Genomic DNA, 20976 nt, shown 5'->3' on the forward strand with positions numbered 1-20976 from the left:
TCCCCCTCTCTGATGAAGGGTCTAGGCCCAAAACATCAGCTTTTGTGCTCCTGAGATGCTGCTTGGCCTGCTGTGTTCATCCAGCTCCACACTTTGTTACCTTGGATTCTCCAGCATCTGCAGTTCCCATTATCAACTAACCACTATGGTTTTTCACTCGTCCACATACAGAAAAGAAAGCGAACACGAGATGGGTGCTCTTTCTCCATAGGCTGGATGTTCTTGCAGTATTGTATACACACAAGGCTACAGCACCCTACCAAGGAACCAATTAAGAGGCTACGATTATGCTAAACTGGCTCAAGACAACAACCAATTGAAAAGCCAATCAAAAGACTGCCTCGAGGCAGATTACCCCTGAATGCACACAGGAAATGATGATTTGTCTGGAACTCTCCACCACTGTTCTAATTAGGCAATGTGTATATTGTCAATTGCTCTAGTAACGCCTTTTATAGAACTGCTAATATCTTTGTATAGTTTCCTTCACCCAAAGCAGAATATTTTTCCATTTTTAGTCCACAGCCCAACAGAAAGTGGGCATTGTAACAGGAAAGGGGAAAAAAACATCTTCAGCAACACTGTTAGGGTGTATTCTCAACCAGTGAATGAAAAACTGAGAATCAGTGGACCCATCATCAACAGAGTTGGAAGGAATTGAAGGAAATCAAAAGGAACTGAAAGAAAACAACTCATCAAAGCCCATGGTCTGGACTGGGGCCAGAACTGAGCTTCTCTGAAGTTTTTCCCCTTCTGCACCCATTATATTTGTGTCTTGTCTCTTTGCACATCTGCTTGTATGTGTATAGGAATTTTAAAAAGGGATAGAGTTTAAGTGTAATAAAATGTGAGGCTGGATGAACACAGCAGGCCAGGCAGCATCTCAGGAGCACAAAAGCTGACGTTTCGGGCCTAGACCCTTCATCAGAGAGGGGGATGGGGGGAGGGAACTGGAATAAATAGGGAGAGAGGGGGAGGCGGACCGAAGATGGAGAGTAAAGAAGATAGGTGGAGAGGGTGTAGGTGGGGAGGTAGGGAGGGGATAGGTCAGTCCAGGGAAGACGGACAGGTCAAGGAGGTGGGATGAGGTTAGTAGGTAGCTGGGGGTGCGGCTTGGGGTGGGAGGAAGGGATGGGTGAGAGGAAGAACCGGTTAGGGAGGCAGAGACAGGTTGGACTGGTTTTGGGATGCAGTGGGTGGGGGGGAAGAGCTGGGCTGGTTGTGTTGTGCAGTGGGGGGAGGGGATGAACTGGGCTGGTTTAGGGATGCAGTGGGGGAAGGGGAGATTTTGAAACTGGTACCAGTTTCAAAATCTCCCCTTCCCCCACTGCATCCCTAAACCAGCCCAGTTCATCCCCTCCCCCCACTGCACCACACAACCAGCCCAGCTCTTCCCCCCCACCCACTGCATCCCAAAACCAGTCCAACCTGTCTCTGCCTCCCTAACCGGTTCTTCCTCTCACCCATCCCTTCCTCCCACCCCAAGCCGCACCCCCAGCTACCTACTAACCTCATCCCACCTCCTTGACCTGTCTGTCTTCCCTGGACTGACCTATCCCCTCCCTACCTCCCCACCTACACCCTCTCCACCTATCTTCTTTACTCTCCATCTTCGGTCCGCCTCCCCCTCTCTCCCTATTTATTCCAGTTCCCTCCCCCCATCCCCCTCTCTGATGAAGGGTCTAGGCCCGAAACGTCAGCTTTTGTGCTCCTGAGATGCTGCCTGGCCTGCTGTGTTCATCCAGCCTCACATTTTATTATCTTGGAATCTCCAGCATCTGCAGTTCCCATTATCTCTGATACTAGAGTTTAAGTGTAGAGTTTTAGGATGGCAATTCATGTTTCCTTTTTGTCTTTGGTTAAAAATAACTCATCCACAATAAGTCGTTATTGACTTGCTAATGGAAAAACATGATCAAAATATTATTTTAATCTGAGTCAGATAGAATTGGGGTAATTTGGTGGTTTGAGCAAATTTTCAATTTTGTGATGACTGCATGAATAGTGGGGCTTGATTCCCAGGGCACCAACTCCAGTGAGTCCTGAAAATGTGTTATCTCCTTAAAACTCCTTAAAGGGAAATTTTTTCACAGAAATATAGTCAATAAATCTTTTACTGTGTAATTATAATGATACAGAATTATAAAATGTCAGAATACTTTAACAGATGACTTGTTCAAGATAATGTCTGAATGAAAATGACACAGGCTCTTTATTCCTCTTTCAAAGAGAACAAAGCTTTGTGAAACTTCTCATGAGAGAAACTGGGACAAGTTTTCAAGGACTAGCTACTCATTCTCATTTCTCCCATATGGTGTTTTTGATTGAGTAAATACTAAGAAATTGTTTTCACTGGTGGTAGGGCTTGTAATTGAGGGGTATAGACTTAAGGTATTTGGCAAGAAATGTTCATGGAGTGATGAGGAAAAGGCTATTACGCAGTGAACTTTCCTTTTATAATCTTCCATGGTCTACTGGGAAGGTTGAAGCAGGTTCAATAGTAACTTTCAGAAGAGAATTAGATATAATGTTGTTTTGGAAAATGTTCAGAAGGAGGAGGTAAGTTGGACTAATTGGTCCAAGAGCTGCGACAGGGGTGATAGTTTCAAATGGCTTATAATGTTGTCTAATTCTGTAAAATACAGAATTTAATTCCTCAAAAGTTGGCAAATGTTGTGTTAAATGAAATTTTCCTCTGTTAATTTGCCAAGTAGTTGTTCCAATTTGGAGACTTAAGATGTGAAAGATTTGTAGACGAGTAGGATTTTATGCTGATATGCTCGCTCAATTCTGACTACTCTTTGTTTTCTCCTTTATCAGTTTGCGGCAGAGCCAAGGCTGATATAGTGTTTTTGGTGGATGAATCCTGGAGCATTGGCCAGAATAACTTCAATAAAATCCGGGATTTTCTCTTTAGGATTGTTTCATACTTTCCAAAGATTGGACCTGCTGGAACCCAGGTAAGTGGAACTATCCTACACTGGTGAGTTCCTGGGGCAGGAGACACTCAGTTAAATATTTTATGCTTTCTTATTGTGTTATGTCATGTAATAAGGAAGAAAAAAATGCTCTTTGGCCCATGTATTCTCACCTTGGCATCTTGGTAGACCCTTTCCCATGGACATTCCCCCTTTTTGGGAAAAACAAAGAAGCAGACAGTCATGTATATTCAGGAAATCTCCGTTAAGTTTCCTTTCCAGTCTTAACAAAATTGCCTGGTGAAACATGGTTGATACTAACTTGATGAACTCTCCCTAAAATCTTAATCTTCTTCCTGCCAGGCTTGTGTAGTTTCACATCAATGTGCCTAATATCTTTTTGAAGTTTACAAGAATTCCCTTTTTATAGTCATTTGTGGAAAGCTGCAGGTCAAACACATTTGAGAGAAATAATAGTTGCTTACATCTAACTTTACCCTCAGCACCCGCAGTTGAAATGGGTGGCCTCTCACTTTACTTTGCCCCTTTGCCTTAACCAACCTATTCCCTTTTACATTTTGATAACCTTAATAATAGTAAAGAACTGAATCAGATTCCTTATAAGTCTATCTTTCATCTCTCTCTAGCCACCACAATCACTATCGCTGAATATGTCCTGTCCCATTGGCACGACCCAGCACAGGTAGCAGCACAGTGGTATACAGTTGGGAGGGAGTTAATTTGGGGATCCTCAATATTGACTGTAGACTCCATAAAGCCTCATGCTTCACGTGATATATGGGTAAGGAAACATCCTGCTGATTACCATGTACTGTCTTCCCTTGGCTGATGAATCAGTAGTCCTCTATTTTGAGCAACACTTGGAGGAAGCACTGAGGGTGGCAAGGATGCTAACAGGTACTCCAGATATCAGTGCAAAAGATAAGAGTGATGCACTCTCAGCAATCTTCAGCCAGATGTGCCAAGTGGATGATCCATTGTGGCCTCCTTCAGTGGTTGCATGATCAGCCAACTCGATTCACTCCATGTAATATCAAGAAACAGTTGGAGGTACTTGATACTGCAAAGGTGATGGGCCCTGACAGCATTTTGGTGACAGTACTGAAGATTTATGCTCCAGAAATTGACATTCCCCTATCCAAGCTGTTTTAGTACAGTTACAACATTGACATCTAACCACCAATGTGGAAAATTGCCCCAGGTATGTCCTGCACCCAAAGAGCACAAATCCAACTCAGTCGATCATCAACAAAGTCATGGAAGGTGTCATCAACAATGCTATCATGCAGCACATGCTTTGTAATAAGGACGTCTCAGCTCCTGACCTCATTACAGCCTTGGTTCAAATTGGACAAAAACGCTGAATTCTGGAGGTGAAGTGAGCATGACAACCCTTGACATCAAGTCCACATTTAACCAAGTTTGGCATCAAAACTAGAATAATTTCGAATTGGGGGGCAAATTCTCCACTGGTTGGATTCATACCTCGTACATAGGAAGATGGTTGGAAGTGCATCATCTCAGCTCCATGACAACTCTGCAGGAGTTTGTCAGGGTAGTATCCTAGGCCCAACATCTTTAACTGCTTCATCAATGACCTTGCCTCTATCATGAAATCAGAAGTGGGAATGTTCGCCAATGATTGTTCAATGCTCAGCACTATTCATGACTCCTCCGACATTGAAGCAGTACATGCTCAAATGTAACAAGATACGGACAACATTCAGGCTGACAGGTGACAAGTAACATTCATGCCACACAAATGCCAGACAATGACCATCACCACTAAGATACAATCTAGCCACTGCTCTTGACATTCAGTGGTGTTAACATCAGCATCCTGGGGGTTACCGTTAACCAGAAATTCAACTGGACTCGCCACATAAACACAATGGTTACAAGAGCAGGTCAATGGCTAGGAATACTGTAGTGAATAACTCACCTCCTGACTCTCCAAAGCCTGTTCACCATCTCCAAGTTTCCCAACCTGAGAGGTCAAGCTTTCCTGCTCCTCTGATGCTGCTTTGCTTGCTGTGTTCATCCAGCTTCACACTGTGTTATCGCAGATTCTCCAGCATCGGCAGTTCCTACTATCTATGTGATTAAATACTCCCCTCTTGCCTGGATGAGTTCAGCTCCAACAGCTTGACATCTTCCAAGACAAAGCAGCATCCACAAGCATCCAAGTCCTCCCTCACCGACACTCAGTAGCAGCACTATCAACAAGGAGCATTGCAGAAATTCATCAAAAATCCTTACACAGCACCTTACAAACCCACAACTACTTCCACCTAGAAGGACAAGGGCAGAAAATACATGGGAATACCAGCCACAATTTCCCCTTCAAGCCACTCACTATCATGACTTGGAAAAATATTGCAATCTCATTGCTGTCACTGGGTCAAAATCCTAGAATTCTCTCCCTCAGGGCATTGTAGGTCTACTTACAGCACATGTGCTGCAGCAGCTCAAGAAGGCAGCTCACCATCATCTTCTCAAGGGCAACTAGGGACGAGCAATAAATGCTGGCCACCTAGTGGTGCCCATGTCCCATGAGTGAATACAAGAAAATCACAGGATGCCACCTATCACCACAGCACTTAGCATGAAGGCCATCTGCCTTATCCTATTCTGTATGACCCTTGTTCTTAAAATATTCTCCCGAGGTTGGGCAGAATTCTAAAAGAGGTTTTAACATGGCCTAAAATTTGATTATTTCAGTGAGCTTGTAGCTAAGGAGTAAGTTAACACTTCAGTGATCCTTATATCTGGCCAATACTTGATAGTGATATCATGTTATCAGAGCTGAAAAATGTTAAAAAATTTGGCTGTTAAAAGGGCAAACTGACCCACTAAGGCTTCCCACATAGAGCATGATTAAAGAGAAGAGGCATCGACATGTTCTCCCCCAGCAATGGGACCAGTTGTGACAGCCCGACTGTTATCTGAGCTGAGTTTGTAGGCCAGTTATTGAGCCTGCTGTCTTCTTGGCTGAATGGCTAAATTACACATTTTTCAGTGGCGCCTTTTGACCTGATCATATAGGAAATAAAATTCCTTACAGATGGGGAATTTGGGAATTTAATCCAACTAACTGTTGGACCTCCTACACCGCAAGGAATACAGTGGCTCAAGGAAGCAGTTTAGCACCGCCCTCTCCAGGACAATTAGGGATGGGCAATAAATGCTGTCCGAGACAGCGACACCCACAACCCATGAACAAACAAAACAAATTTTCCCTCATCAAGTTATGATTTTGCTGTTATTTTTCACCGATGCAACTTTCACCATCCAGCCAGTGATAATTCAGTGTCTTTTTCACTTTGAAGCTACTCGTTGGCGTGTAGTTGATATTAATTCTTGACGTGGTTCCTTTGTCTTTTGTAACAGGTTGCTGTAGCTCATTACAGTGATAATCCCAGGACAGAGTTCAAGCTTAGTCAACACAAGGACAGGAATTCAGTTTTGAGAGCAATCAGAACAGTTCAATATCGAGGAGGCAACACCAGAACAGGTGAAACATTCAATATGTTTATCAGTACGAAGGATGATATCTTTCTTGGCTAGAAAAGGATTGTGCATTTTTGTTTCTTGAAGAATAAGGCCTCATGATTATTTGGTACAATCGGTGATAAAATCATCCGGATACACAAAATGATTGTTTCTGTATTGGAGCCATTGTATATTAATCTTGATGCTGTAAAGTATTTTTCCTTCATGTGTTTTATTTTGTGTTTATAATCTATGCACCTATCCATCTACTTCTATTATAGATTCTGTACTATTATTCCTTCACCATCAAATTCCTGTATTCTTTACAACAATCATCTACATCACCTGCCCACACCCATTATTTAATTTCAATAACAACTGTTACAGAATAGTGTTATTCTACTTTGTCTTGAATTATTTTACTTAAACAGAACATAACATCTCTCCTACATTAATGTTCAGTTTGAAATAACCCAGTAGAACCTATTTAAAGCACCAGCATCTTTCTCCTTCTGGCCATGCTTCCTTGCACTATTAACCAGCTCCAGTTGCCACTGGAATTGTCCATGTTGAGCAGTATGGACCACATTTCTCTAGAATATGTAGTCTAAGAGATTAAAATATAATTTCCCGTTTCTCTGTGCAAGGAGGAATTCCTTCTTTAAAATTTCTGCGTGCCACTGCAGAGCTAACTGACCTTGAGACGTGTCTTATCCACTGCTTTTACATGAGGGAGCATATCATACATGTGTTTTTCCCTAGTTCAGTGACATTTTTTTTCTTTCTTGTTTTCCCAGCCAGAGGCATTGGTTATGTGTTAAAGGAGTTATTCCAGACAACTGCTGGAATGCGACAGAATGTCCCACACATTCTGGTGTTGCTGACTGATGGACAGTCACAGGATGATGTGGAATTGCCAGCAAGAGTGGCGTTTGGTCTAGGTATTGTCGTCTTTGAACATTATCTACCAACTAACTGTTAATAGCTTGCATCTTCTGGTAGAACCCAGGAATGACAATTAATAAATTTAATACCTGTAGTCAATGAAAACTTTTGAATTACTTTCTCATTCATTACATTGGGAAATGTGAAGCCATTTCATGGAATCCCTACAGCGTGGGAGCAGGAGATTTCGCCCAACAAGTCTAAACCGACCCTCCAAAGAACATCCCACCCAGACCCACCCCTCTACCCTATCCCTGTAACCCTGCATTTCCCATTGCTAACCCACCAAGCCTTCACATTCATGGACACTATAGCATGGCCAATCTACCTAATCTGCACATCTTTGCACTGTGGGAAGAAGTCAGAGCGCCTAGAAGAACCTGATGCAGAGATAGGAAGAATGGGCCCCAGCTATGCCTGCCTCTTTGTAGGTTACGTGGAACAGTCCCTCTTTCGCACCTACACAGGCCCCAAACCCCACCTCTTCCTCTGTTACATTGATGACTGTATCGGCGCCGCCTCTTGCTCCCCAGAGGAGCTCGAACAGTTCATCCACTTCACCAACACCTTCCACCCCAACCTTCAGTTCACCTGGGCCATCTCCAGCACATCCCTCACCTTCCTGGACCTCTCAGTCTCCATCTCAGGCAACCAGCTTGTAACTGATGTCCATTTCAAGCCCATTGACTCCCACAGCTACCTGGAATACACCTCCTCCCACCCACCCTCCTGCAAAAATTCCATCCCCTATTCCCAATTCCTCCGCCTCCGCCACATCTGCTCCCAGGATGAGGCATTCCACTCCCGCACATCCCAGATGTCCAAGTTCTTCAAGGACTGCAACTTTCCCCCCACAGTGGTCGAGAACGCCCTTCACCGCGTCTCCCGCATTTCCCGCGACACATCCCTCACACCCCGCCCCGCCACAACCGCCCAAAGAGGATCCCCCTCTTTCTCACACACCACCCCACCAACCTCCAGATACAACGCATCATCCTCCAACACTTCCGCCATCTACAATCCGACCCCACCACCCAAGACATTTTTCCATCCCCACCCTTGTCTGCTTTCCAGAGAGACCACTCTCTCCGTGACTCCCTTGTTCGCTCCACACTGCCCTCCAACCCCACCACACCCGGCAACTTCCCCTGCAACCGCAGGAAGTGCTACACTTCCCCCACACCTCCTCCCTCACCCCTATCCCAGGCCCCAAGATGACTTTCCACATTAAGCAGAGGTTCACCTGCACATCTGCCAATGTGGCATATTGCATCCATTGTACCCGGTGTGGCTTCCTCTACATTGGGGAAACCAAGCGGAGGCTTGGGGACCGCTTTGCAGAACACCTCCACTCGGTTCGCAATAAACAACTGCACCTCCCAGTCGCAAACCATTTCCACTCCCCCTCCCATTCTTTAGATGACATGTCCATCATGGGCCTCCTGCAGTGCCACAATGATGCCACCCGAAGGTTGCAGGAACAGCAACTCATATTCCGCTTGGGAACCCTGCAGCCCAATGGTATCAATGTGGACTTCACCAGTTTCAAAATCTCCCCTTCCCCCACCGCATCCCAAAACCAGCCCAGTTCGTCCCTTCCCCCCACTGCATCCCAAAACCAGCCCAGCCTGTCTCTGCCTCCCTAACCTGTTCTTCCTCTCACCCATCCCTTCCTCCCACCCCAAGCCTCACCCCCATCTCCTACCTACTAACCTCATCCCACCTCCTTGACCTGTCCGTCTTCCCTGGACTGACCTATCCCCTCCCTACCTCCCCACCTATACTCTCTCCACCTATCTTCTTTTCTATCCATCTTTGGTCTGCCTCCCCCTCTCTCCCTATTTATTCCAGTTCCCTCCCCCCATCCCCCTCTCTGATGAAGGGTCTAGGCCCGAAACGTCAGCTTTTGTGCTCCTGAGATGCTGCTTGTCCTGCTGTGTTCATCCAGCTCCACACTTTGTTATCTTGGATTCTCCAGCATCTGCAGTTCCCATTATCACTGATGCAAATTCCACCCAGACAGTTGCCTGAGGGTGGAATTGAATCTTTGGGTCCCTGGTGGTCTGAAGTAGCAGTCCTAACCACTGACCAATGTGCCACCCAGCAGTCTGGCAAACTCAGTACAAAAATGGGATCAGTTATCCTCTTCTAAATTAGGATAGGATATGATATAGAGTAGGAGTTGTTGCTATTCCTATGTATTCATTGTTCTGGTTCCCTTGTGGGATAAACATGGGGCTTGTGAGATGCTCTTGAAGAAGCTTTAAGAATTTGAGAAGTAATTGTAAAATGTTTACTGTGGAAATATTAGGTTAAGGATGTTTGGCTCTGTTCTTGACACAGCAAAATTATCACTCTTTGAGTTTTCCATTGAAATAAACTCACTGAGCCAAGGATACGGACAGATCCCATTTATTCCCTAAACTGCGCCTTTCACATCTAAGTCATCATCGATAGGATGATCAAGAAGTGCCCAGTCAATACAAAATTTTTAACACGTAAAGAAATGATGCATGGTTTGTTAGTCTTTGAAATCCTCTTACACAGAGAGTAGTGGAGAGTGAGTTATTGAAGATGTTCAAGACTGAGCTGGGTGGACTTTTGATCTACAAGGGTTATGGAGCATAAAGAGGAAACTAAAGTTGAGACCACAATCAGATGAGCAGCAGTCTTATAGAATGTCGACTAGACTGAAGGGGCTGAATGGCCAATGGTGATTCCTATTTCTGATGACCTTTATACTAGATTGGTTGCTTGTTGTACACATCTGAGAGCCAATCAAAGAGAGGTGTTAGCAAAGACCTGGATAGAACTCAACCATGAGGTTGTTACCAAATTGGTGGGAGTAGTTCAAGAGACCTTAAAGAAGGAAGGGGACGCGTGAGCAGACAGGAGACAAACAAAAAGAAAATCACAGTGGGTTAGGCAGCATCTGTGGAGCGAGAACAAGCTAGTCCAATCTAGATGTCTCTCCATCAAAGTTGAAGTGAAGCTTGGAGGGGAGAACATTTATTCAATGGTTAGGGGGTAGAGTGCTATGGAGAAGGGGTGTGGATAGTTTAGATTAAGTGATTGGAATGTGAGAATGGCAGAACAATGGTGAGTCTAACTGCCAGACTGGAAAGAACAGACAGTCCCACTGGAGTAAGGGGGAGGAGAGAAAACCTGGTGACAGAGAATACAACAAGTAAAGCTGAAAGAAAAGGAAGAAATGGGAATGAGTTCACAATCTGAAGGTTTTAAACTCTACATTAAGTCCAGAAGGTTGTAATGCTCCAATGTTGTCATGCTACCCTGCTCCAGCGAATCACAGCACAGACTGGAGGAACAACATCTCACCTTGAGATTAGGTGCCGTATCACCTTCTGGACCTAATATTGAGTTTAATACATTGAGATTGTGAACTCAGTCCCATTTCTTCCTATTGTTTTAACCTGTTGTATTCTCTGTCACCAAGTTCTCTCTCCCCTCACCCCACTCCAGTGGGACCATCTGTTCTTTTCAGTCTGGCAGTTAGACACATCATTGTTCTGCCATTCTCACATTCCAATCACTTAATCTGAACTATCAACATCCTTTCTCCAACCCAGCATTCTACACCTCCCCCCCCCCAAACAATTGCATAAATGCTGCACCCTCTATATTTCATAGACTCAGAACATTAGCTAATTATCTCTTTGCAGGTGCTGCCTGACCTGCTGTGATTTCCAGCACTGATGCTGCTTGGCCTGCTGTGTTCATCCAGCCTCACATTTTATTATCTTGGAATTCTCCAGCATCTGCAGTTCCCATTATCTGTGATTTCAAGCACTTTTTGTTTTCAATATAGATTCCAGCATCTGCTGTAATTTGCTCCTTTTAAAGTAAAACCTTCTGCTTATCAGAAATACTTAACATATTTTCATAGTTCCATGAAATCTTGTGATAGACTAATTATAACGAAACTGTTTTCTGTGACAGAGGGGCTAGGAACCTCAGTTCACAGATTTAAGGTCATTAGCAAAAGATCGAGAGAAATCATGAGTAAAAGGTAATAACGCAGTGATTTTTTTTAGTGATCAGGAATGCATTGCCTGCAATGACGTTGGAAGTAGGTTTAATAATAAATTTCAAGAAAGTTGTGAGATAAATACTTGAAGTGTAAAAACTTGCAAGGCCCTGGGGTACAAAGAGGTGATGGGGACTAATTGGAAAGCATAGTTGCAAGGGGCCAAACATAGCTTCTGAGCTATGTTGTACAATCTAAGTTATACACTGTGTAATATTACAGACTGATTGAATTAATATTTAATTGGAAGAGTAAAAGGATGTGTCTGATGATAAGGAAATAACCTAATCAAGAAATCCATGTGACTTCACAAGCCATGAGACAGATTGTCGAGCATGAAACAATCTTTCAGGTATTAAAGTCATCTCTGTGGGGATTGCAAGTGCAAGTATGGATGAACTCAGAAGAATCATCTACCGTGGCCCCCAAAATAACATATTCTTCACAAATACGTTTGATGATTTACCATTGATCGAAAGAGAGCTGGTAGAAAGGATCTGCAGTGACGCCACAAAGACTGAGGTAGGAACTTCTCACATTCATAAATATCCAGTGTTATTTGCTCACTTTCTCACATCATAACTGGACCATTTTGAACTTTGCAGATCAAAGGTCAAGGAATAGATTAGAGGAGGCGCAGAAATTTATTAATATGGCACAGGTCACCAGAGCTTTAGTTATGTGGCGAGACCTGAGAAACTAGGATTGTTCTCTTTCAGTTAGCTAAGGGGAGATTTCATAAAGATGTTCAAAATCTTGAATTTTGATGGACTAAAATGGAAAAAGAGTTTCCAGTGGCGAAACTGTTGGTAACTAGAGGATGCAAATTTAAGGTAAAATACTGTACATTTTTGCGTAACAGGTTGTTATGAATGTGAAGGGTCATTGGAAGCAACTTCAGTAATAATTTTCAGAATAGCATTGGATAAATAGAGCTTTGATATTCACATATAAGTCAACATTTTGAGCCCATGTATTTAGACTAAAAAGGTAAGGATTGATTTGCAATCGAGTGATATTTTTGAGCATTTGAAATACATGTATATTCCTGAGTGTGATGATGCACTTTGGATCACCCACTTTATTGTTATATTGGATTGGAAGTGAAGGAGCATTCTTGATCCAGTTGGCACCATTTTGGAGTGGCCTTTTGCAATCTCTGAAATTCTTTCCCAGTAACAGTTCCTTTCGTTCACTTCTTCCTCCTGCTGCCCCTCTTCCGCCCCACTCTCAGCAAAGGCTAAACAGAGAAAACATTGAGTGGACAGGTTGTGAAATGGAGATAGAGTCGATCTTCATGAGAAATAGCCAAGAGGTGCAAGTAGAAAGACTATGGAAGCTTTAATCAACAGGATTTTCTGATCAAAAATTCAGGATTAACTTATATATGAGAAAAGTGAGAAGTTAAGGATATTTTGGATCATATGTTGGGGGTTGACTTTTATACAATATAAACAATTACTCAAGTGAAAATGATACTTAAAGGAGGAAAATTTGTACAGATGTGGGGATAGAGGAGGCAAACAGAACCAATTGGATAGCTCTTTGAAAAAACAGGCACAAGAACAATGGATTGAATAGTTCTTCCTTTCTGTGCAATTAATATTTAGGATGGCCTTAAAGGGACAGAAAATAATAGCTGCAGCTTGCTGAGACAGTATTCTGCAGATGTAGAATGCTGGACTATGGAATTCTAAAACACAGGTTCATTTCCTTATTTCCCTACCATCATGCTTCAGTTCACCAAATTGGCTAGATGGCCAGTTTGCATTGCAGTATGATACCAACAGCATGAGCTTAATTCCTGTACTGGCTGATGTCACCAAGGAAGTGCCACCTTCTCAACCTCTCCCATTACCTGAAGCATTGTGACCCTCAAGTGAAACCACTACCAGTAATCTCTCTCTGGTGAGAGAGCAGTCCTCCTGGACAATGGTGACTTTAATCAACTTTGAAAGTCACACAATAGCTGCTTTCCGTTGAAATAGCATGGATGGGGTGGGACTATCAGAGGCAGAGTCAGTCAGTGTTGGCTTGTACATTCTCACCTGACAATTATAGAAAGACCAGACACTGAGGTTTTCTTATCTGCCTGATTATCTGTCTTTTCAGTTGTGGCAATGAAGACCAAACGGGGACTCAGCAGTTAAAAATATGGAACATTCAACCCAGTAAACTCACATTGATTCTTTGATCCATCCAAGGATCCAATAGTTCCTTTGCATTATCCATGTCTGCAGTTTTCTGATTGTTGCATTTGAGGCCATGTTCATTGGGCAGGGTGTCATCTATCCCAAGTCTATTCCAAATAATATGCTTTCTATCTGCTTAATGCGAAAAAGATCCTTGGCCACAAGAGATTATGTTAAAAAATCAGGCATTCACAGCCCATTTAAATTAAAATAGATGAAACATCAGATTACTCATGCAGTTTCCTAATGCCTCTTCCCAAGAAAAGTTTACCCTCAGGTGTGAATTAGTTGCTGTATGAGATTCATTAACTTGAAGTTTCCTCTATTGGTATCTAGTTCTGATGCCCTGGTTTAGTACAGAAAACTTATCCACAAAACCACTGTGAGTTCATTGCAAAGCTCATTGTTGAACTAAAACAATTTGATGTGTTATCAATTCATCCAGATTTTATTTTAAAGCTGCAGCTGGACATTAAACTTACTTGCTCAAGCATAGTTTCATGTTTATTCTGTACCCTTTTACAAGCCAAAGGAGTTTGGCTACTTGGGCAACTGATGATATTACCTGTCACAGCATTTGGTTCCTTTTTACCAGTTCCTTTATTGGGGTTGCTGTGTGTGATGTCTGATAATTTGTGTTTTCTAGTACCCTGTACAAGGTGGATCTGAAACTAGGTCCTACATTGATAATCAGCAAACAGAATCTATAATATCCGAAGTGTCCAAGCATGAAGTTGAAGATATCAGAAAACCCGAAGGTCCCTGTACATCACACTGTTTGAAGGTGAGCTTCTCAATAATATGATGCTGAATGACCAATCAGTCAGTTCTCTGTCACTTGACTAGAAATCATCATTAACTGTGAATAAAATAGGTGGTGGTGCATTGCTGACTGCTTCCATACCATGTTCATTTTCCATTCCATTAGTTTGCTGAGATGGAGTGCATAAGGGGGCCCGGCCCACTGTCAACCTCCATCAATGTGTAGCTGAATTTTGCGTGCACTCTTACTAGACAGCTCTGGGCAAATTGTTCGTCATGCAGCGAAGGGTACGTTAGAAAATTCCCTGTTAAAATTTTTGGAATCCAAAGTAAGGTTACCAACCTTCCCACACTGCACTATCTGGGTATATAATCCCCGGGGCATTTCCTTGAGTGAGCCAAATCACTGAGGTGTCAAATAAAGTTTTTTTTAATTTTCATTATATTGCAGCATTTTAATTATTTATAACCTTCATAATAAACTGGGAGCAAAAGACTGTTTGACTGCTCAAGATGGTTGAGGTGGGGAGGAATATGGTCAGCAGACTGAGCTCGTCTGCCTTTACAGTGATATAGCCATGGGCTATGTGATCAAAGGAAACCATTGAAGTTGGCTCAAAGCAACTTCATTGGATGAACATCATGTCCTTTTAAAATGGATTAGAGAATACAATGTTTGATTTGATATATTTTCGCTTCCAACAAGGAGGGCGTTGCAGTCATCGGTCATTGTGGCTCTTCATTCATTAATTTTACTTTAATTAATTGAAATGAACTGCTGAAGTTTGCACTTGAATTTCTGACCTGCACATCCAGACAGAAACCTCAATGTGCAAATCTAAAAAAGTCCCACTGAAGAAGTATTCTGAGGCTGAGGAATAATTTGCATTGCTGTAACTTGATTGAGTTTTTGAGGTAGTGATGAAGAGTTTCGTTGAAGTCAGAGCAGTGGATGTATATGGACTTCGGGAAGGCATTTAGCAAGGTTCCTCAAGGCAGACTGGGTAGTAAGGTTAGATTTCATGGAATATCGGGAGAATTAGCCATTTAGATACAAAACTGGCTCAAAAATAGGAGTCAGAGGGTGGTGGTGGTGGAGGGTTGCTTTTCAGAGTGGAGACCTGTGACCAGGTCACCTGCCACAAGGATCGGTGCTGGGCCCACTGTTTTTTTGTCATTTATAGTAATGATTTGGATATGAACATAGGCGGTGTAGCTAGTACACTTGCAGATGACACCAAAATTGGTGGCGTGGTGGCCAGCCAAGGAAGTTATTTGTGTACAATGGGACCTTGATCATATGGGCCAAGGAGTGGCAAATTGAGTTTACTTTAGATAAATGTGAGGTGCTGCATTTTGGGAACATAAATCAGGGCAGGTCTTGTACACTTAATGGTAAGGTCCTGGGGAGTGTTGCTGAACAAAGAGACCTTGGAGCGGAGGTTCATTGTTCCTTGAAAGTGGAGTCGCAGGTAGACAGGGAAGTGAAGAAGGCATCTGGTACAGCTATACAGGGCATTTGATTCGGCCACTTTTGGAATACTGTATTCAATTCTGATCTCCCATCCATAAGGAAGATGTTGTGAAACTTGAAAGGGTTCAGAAAAGATTTACAAAGACATTAAACTAAAACAAAGTTGCTGGAAACCTTAACAGGTCTGGCAGCATCTGTGAAGGATAAACCAGTGTTAATGTTTCAGGCTGGGTGAACAGTTCTGAGGAAGGGTCAGCGGACCCGAAAAGTTAACTCTGTTTTTTCCTTCACAGATGCTGCCAGACTTGCTGAGCTTTTCCAGCAACTTTGTTCTTATTCCTGATTTACAGCATCCAGTTTTAACAAGGATGTTGCCAGGGTTGGAGGGATTGAACTAGACAAGAGGATGAATAGGCTGGGCTATTTTCCCTTCAGTAGGAGGCTGAAGGGTGACCTTATAGAAGTTTATAAAATCATGAGGAGCATGGATATTGTGGATGGTCAAGGTCTTTTCCCCAGGGTAGGGGAGTCCAAAACAAGAGGGCATAGGTTCAAGGTGAGTGGGGAAATATCTAAAAAGGACCCAAGGGGCAACCTTTTCATACAGATGGTCGTGCATGTATGGAATGAGCTGCCAGAGGAGTTGGTGGAGGCTGGTACAATTACAACATTTAAAAGGCATCTGGATGGATACATGAAGAGGAAAGGTTTAGAAGGATATGGGCCAAATGCTGGCAAATGGGCCTAAATTAATTTAGGGTATCTGGTTGGCATGGACGATTTGAACCAAATAGTCTGTTTCCATGCTATACAACTCTATGATTCTATGAGTCACGGAGAAGAAAGGTTTATCCTGGTCTGATCTGGTAACACTCGATGCAAATAATGAGACACAAAGGACTTCCTTCATATGAATAGGTTTCACTTTTAGAAGCATTCAAATGTTGTCAAAATCAAACAGAAAAACAACAACGGAATGTGTTAGAAACAAAAACAGAAATTGCAGGAAAAATTCAGCAGGTTTGGCATGATCTGAGGAGAGAAAGCAGACTTAATGTTTTGTTCCGGTGACCCTTTTTCAGAACAGTTCTGTTTTTCTGAGCAATTTCTGTTTTTATTTCTGATTTCCAGCATCCACAGTTGTTTGGTTTCCATGGAATATGTTAGGTCAAGTCCTTTCAAAAAGTAAATCTATTTTAAGATTTAAAAACAACTAATTGTTTCTTATATTTTATTTTCACAGGGTCAGAAGGGAGAACGGGTAACAGTATTAGCATATTTATTTTGTGTCTTGTATATTTTCTAATCTGAAATATACTACGATTTCTTTAACATTGTATCAACTGATCAGCCAGACTGGTAATATAATTTTGATGTTTTTTTTCTGTTCTATGTTTTAAAGTAATTACATTTACTTCCATAACAACATGGATCAATGCTTTGCACAGTATAGTTTTCCCAGCTTTTTACATTCCCTGGATCGGTTTTCATTGTTGACAACTCACCTGCTTGCTATTTTTTTCCTTTTCTATCTCTTTTTCACACTTGAATCTTTCTTCACATTATCTTATTAACCTACTCCCATCATCCTTCTGCTTTAATCTCCCCCAGACCTACTGCCTCGGTCAGTAAAAGCAGTTCAGTTTCCGGGAGTTTAGCAAGTCCTGATTCTGCAGTTGCCTCAAAAGCAACATATCAAACAAATCAGAACTTAACATTAACAGTGCACACTGACCTATTTTTATAAATTTATGGTATCATGGGTCAACATTTATTGCCCATTCCTAATTATCCTTGAAAGGACAGTGATGAACTGCCTTCTGGAATTGCTGCAATCTGTGTGGTATAGCCATACCCACAATGCTCTTAGGAAAGGAGATCCATGATTTTGACCCAGTGACACTGAAGGAATGGCGATATATTTCCAGGTCTGTGTGGCTTGGAGGGTACCTGGCAGGTGGAGCTGTTGCTAAGTATCCACTCCCTCTGTTCTTCTAGATGGTAATGGTTTTGAGTTTGAAAGGTGCTGTCTAAGGAGCCTTGATAACTCTAGAAAGTGTATACAATGGCTACTGTTCATTGGTAGTGGAAGGAGTGAATGTTACAGATATTACATGGGGTGTTGGGGGGAAGCTGCTTTATCCTGCATGGTGTTGAGCTTCTTGAATCTTGTTGGAGCTGCTCTCACACAGACAATTGGGGAACATTCCATTACACTCCTGACTTTGGCCTTGTAGATGGTGGACAGACTTTAAGTCGTCAGGAAGGAGTTGTTCTGAACTGAGGCATTAGGTGGTTTACATTCCACCTTCCACGTGTCGCACTTAAAGTTGAGTTTTATGTCAAAAAGGATATAAGTTTGAACCTGTTGCCAGCATGGACCATCTTTGTCAAAAATAGCCAAGTAACAAAGAGCAGTCTCTCTAAAATTTTCATTTCTTAATTTTAGGGTGAAATGGGACCTCCTGGAAAGCCGGTGAGTATCTGTAAAATCTGTACTAACTGAACTAGAAACATTTACTTTAATCAATGGACAAAAGGCAATTCAGGCAAATCAAACAGTGAATATTTTACTCCTGGGTGGAAGAACACATAACGTTCAACAGGTAAAACAATGTCCTCTGTAACTACCACTGAACTGTCAGATTCCATTACAATGCTTTAAAAATCCCACTTCAGTTCTAGATTTTTTATGGAAAATAATCTGACTGTTGTTGCATACTGTGTCTGCTTTATTTGCTTGCCATTTCTGCTATGAGTGCCTTTTCTCCTGCTGAGTGCAGGATTTACTGAGAATGAGTCTCGCACAACATGCTGAACCATGATCAGAAACAGGATTCCTGGCGGACATTCCCACTCCATCTGTCATCAGGAATCTAAACCGGGAACACTTCAGACTGTATAGCTCAGCATTTAACCATTGGAACTGTTTGAAATGAGTATCCAATGTGCAGTACTGTGCCATGCATAAAAACTTCAATTCTTTGGGTGAAATGGGGGTGGTATGTGTCCTAGTGTGAGAGTGGTGGGCATGGGGAATTGTTGCTGCCCAATCTGATTTGTGACTGTAAAACCCCAATTTGAGGTGTTGGCCTTGGTTCCATTGATAACTTTTGCACCTTTTGAGTGAAAAGGTTTGGAGATTTGAGTATATAATCTAGAGTGACACTCTAATGCAGTACTGAGGGAATGGTGCATCGGCGGCAGTGCTACTTTTTGGATAATAAGTTAAACCCCTTGGATGGATGCAGTAGGTCACATACCACTTTCTGAAGAAGGGCAGAGCTGTTTTGCCTCGTGTCCTGGGCAACATTTATCCTTCAGCTGACACTTCGTCATTTATCTGAATGCTGTTTGGAAAAAACTACTTGCATCAGTACTGCCACATTTTCTGTATTAAAATGACAATTAAATTGCATAGCATACTTAGTTAGCTGTATAACACTTAGGGAGGCCCCAAAATCATGAAAGTTTCTGTAGAAATGCAAATTCATTATTACTTAAAGGGGAATAATGAAAAATGGCAACCTGCTACAAGAAGGGTAGACACATAGTCATCTCAGTTACTTTTGGATGAATGGTATTGTCAATTCCCCTCTGTTGTTTGTGCTTTAATTGGGGTTAACAGTGAGTGGACAGGTCACTGTATTCACATGCTGCACTCCTTTATATTTCAGGGTCAACTAGGTTTTACAGGTTTACAAACAAGTGGCGGATATGATTCATTTGCATTCGCTGATAAGGGAGAGAAAGGAGAACGGGTAAGTCCTGCTGTGGATTACATTTACATGCTGCATGCATCGGAAAAGGAAGCTGACTTACTGCCTCAGGTGAGGGAAAATAACCCATATATAAGGGATAATGGATGTTGGTTCTGTGGAGACACTGAAGAAGTTGACATTATTCTCCTTATACTGCAGAGGCAGTTAAAGGGAGATTTGAGAGAAGTGTTCCAAATCATGAAGTAATTTATTAAAATAAATAAGATGCTGCTTTGATGATAAAATGTGAGGCTGGATGAACACAGCAGGCCAAGCAGCATCTCAGGAGCACAAAAGCTGACGTTTCGGGCCTAGACCCTTCATCAGAGAGGGGGATGGGGGGAGGGAACTGGAATAAATAGGGAGAGAGGGGGAGGCGGACCGAAGATGGAGAGCAAAGAAGATAGGTGGAGAGGGTGTAGGTGGGGAGGTAGGGAGGGGATAGGTCAGTCCAGGGAAGACGGACAGGTCAAGGAGGTGGGATGAGGTTAGTAGGTAGCTGGGGGTGCGGCTGGGGGTGGGAGGAAGGGATGGGTGAGAGGAAGAACCGGTTAGGGAGGCAGAGACAGGTTGGACTGGTTTTGGGATGCAGTGGGTGGGGGGGAAGAGCTGGGCTGGTTGTGTGGTGCAGTGGGGGGAGGGGATGAACTGGGCTGGTTTAGGGATGCAGTGGGGGAAGGGGAGATTTTGAAACTGGTGAAGTCCACATTGATACCATATGGCTGCAGGGTTCCCAGGCGGAATATGAGTTGCTGTTCCTGCAACCTTCGGGTGGCATCATTGTGGCAGTGCAGGAGGCCCATGATGGACATGTCATCAAGAGAATGGGAGGGGGAGTGGAAATGGTTTGCGACTGGGAGGTGCACTTGTTTGTTGCGAACTGAGCGGAGGTGTTCTGCAAAGCGGTCCCCAAGCCTCCGCTTGGTTTCCCCAATGTAGAGAAAGCCGCACCGGGTACAGTGGATGCAGTATACCACATTGGCAGATGTGCAGGTGAACCTCTGCTTAATGTGGAATGTCATCTTGGGGCCTGGGATGGGGGTGAGGGAGGAGGTGTGGGGACAAGTGTAGCATTTCCTGCGGTTGCAGGGGAAGGTGCCGGGTGTGGTGGGGTTGGAGGGCAGTGTGGAGCGAACAAGGGAGTCACGGAGAGAGTGGTCTCTCCGGAAAGCAGACAGGGGTGGGGATGGAAAAATGTCTTGGGTGGTGGGGTTGGATTGTAAATGGCGGAAGTGTCGGAGGATAATGCGTTGTATCCGGAGGTTGGTAGGGTGGTGTGTGAGAACGAGGGGGATCCTCTTGGGGCGGTTGTGGCGGGGGCGGGGTGTGAGGGATGTGTCGCGGGAAATGCGGGAGACGCGGT

General features: G+C 43.2%; 1 protein-coding gene across 12 annotated transcripts in view; it reads left to right on the forward strand.

Annotated features, from left to right (window-relative positions):
* The window catches only part of LOC125463397 (collagen alpha-1(VII) chain), a 377348-nt gene that overhangs the window by 96766 nt on the left and 259606 nt on the right, over positions 1 to 20976 (forward strand). For all 12 annotated transcript variants that reach the window (XM_059654498.1, XM_059654507.1, XM_059654500.1 and 9 more), the window contains exons 20-27: positions 2821 to 2960; positions 6330 to 6453; positions 7229 to 7372; positions 11777 to 11946; positions 14263 to 14400; positions 17096 to 17113; positions 18302 to 18328; positions 19530 to 19613. In XM_059654498.1, coding sequence (XP_059510481.1) covers positions 2821 to 2960; positions 6330 to 6453; positions 7229 to 7372; positions 11777 to 11946; positions 14263 to 14400; positions 17096 to 17113; positions 18302 to 18328; positions 19530 to 19613 — 845 coding nt within the window. The remainder of the gene's footprint in view (positions 1 to 2820; positions 2961 to 6329; positions 6454 to 7228; positions 7373 to 11776; positions 11947 to 14262; positions 14401 to 17095; positions 17114 to 18301; positions 18329 to 19529; positions 19614 to 20976) is intronic.

The sequence above is a fragment of the Stegostoma tigrinum genome, chromosome 25 (assembly GCF_030684315.1).
Source record: "Stegostoma tigrinum isolate sSteTig4 chromosome 25, sSteTig4.hap1, whole genome shotgun sequence".
Classification (NCBI taxonomy): Eukaryota; Metazoa; Chordata; class Chondrichthyes; order Orectolobiformes; family Stegostomatidae; genus Stegostoma; species Stegostoma tigrinum.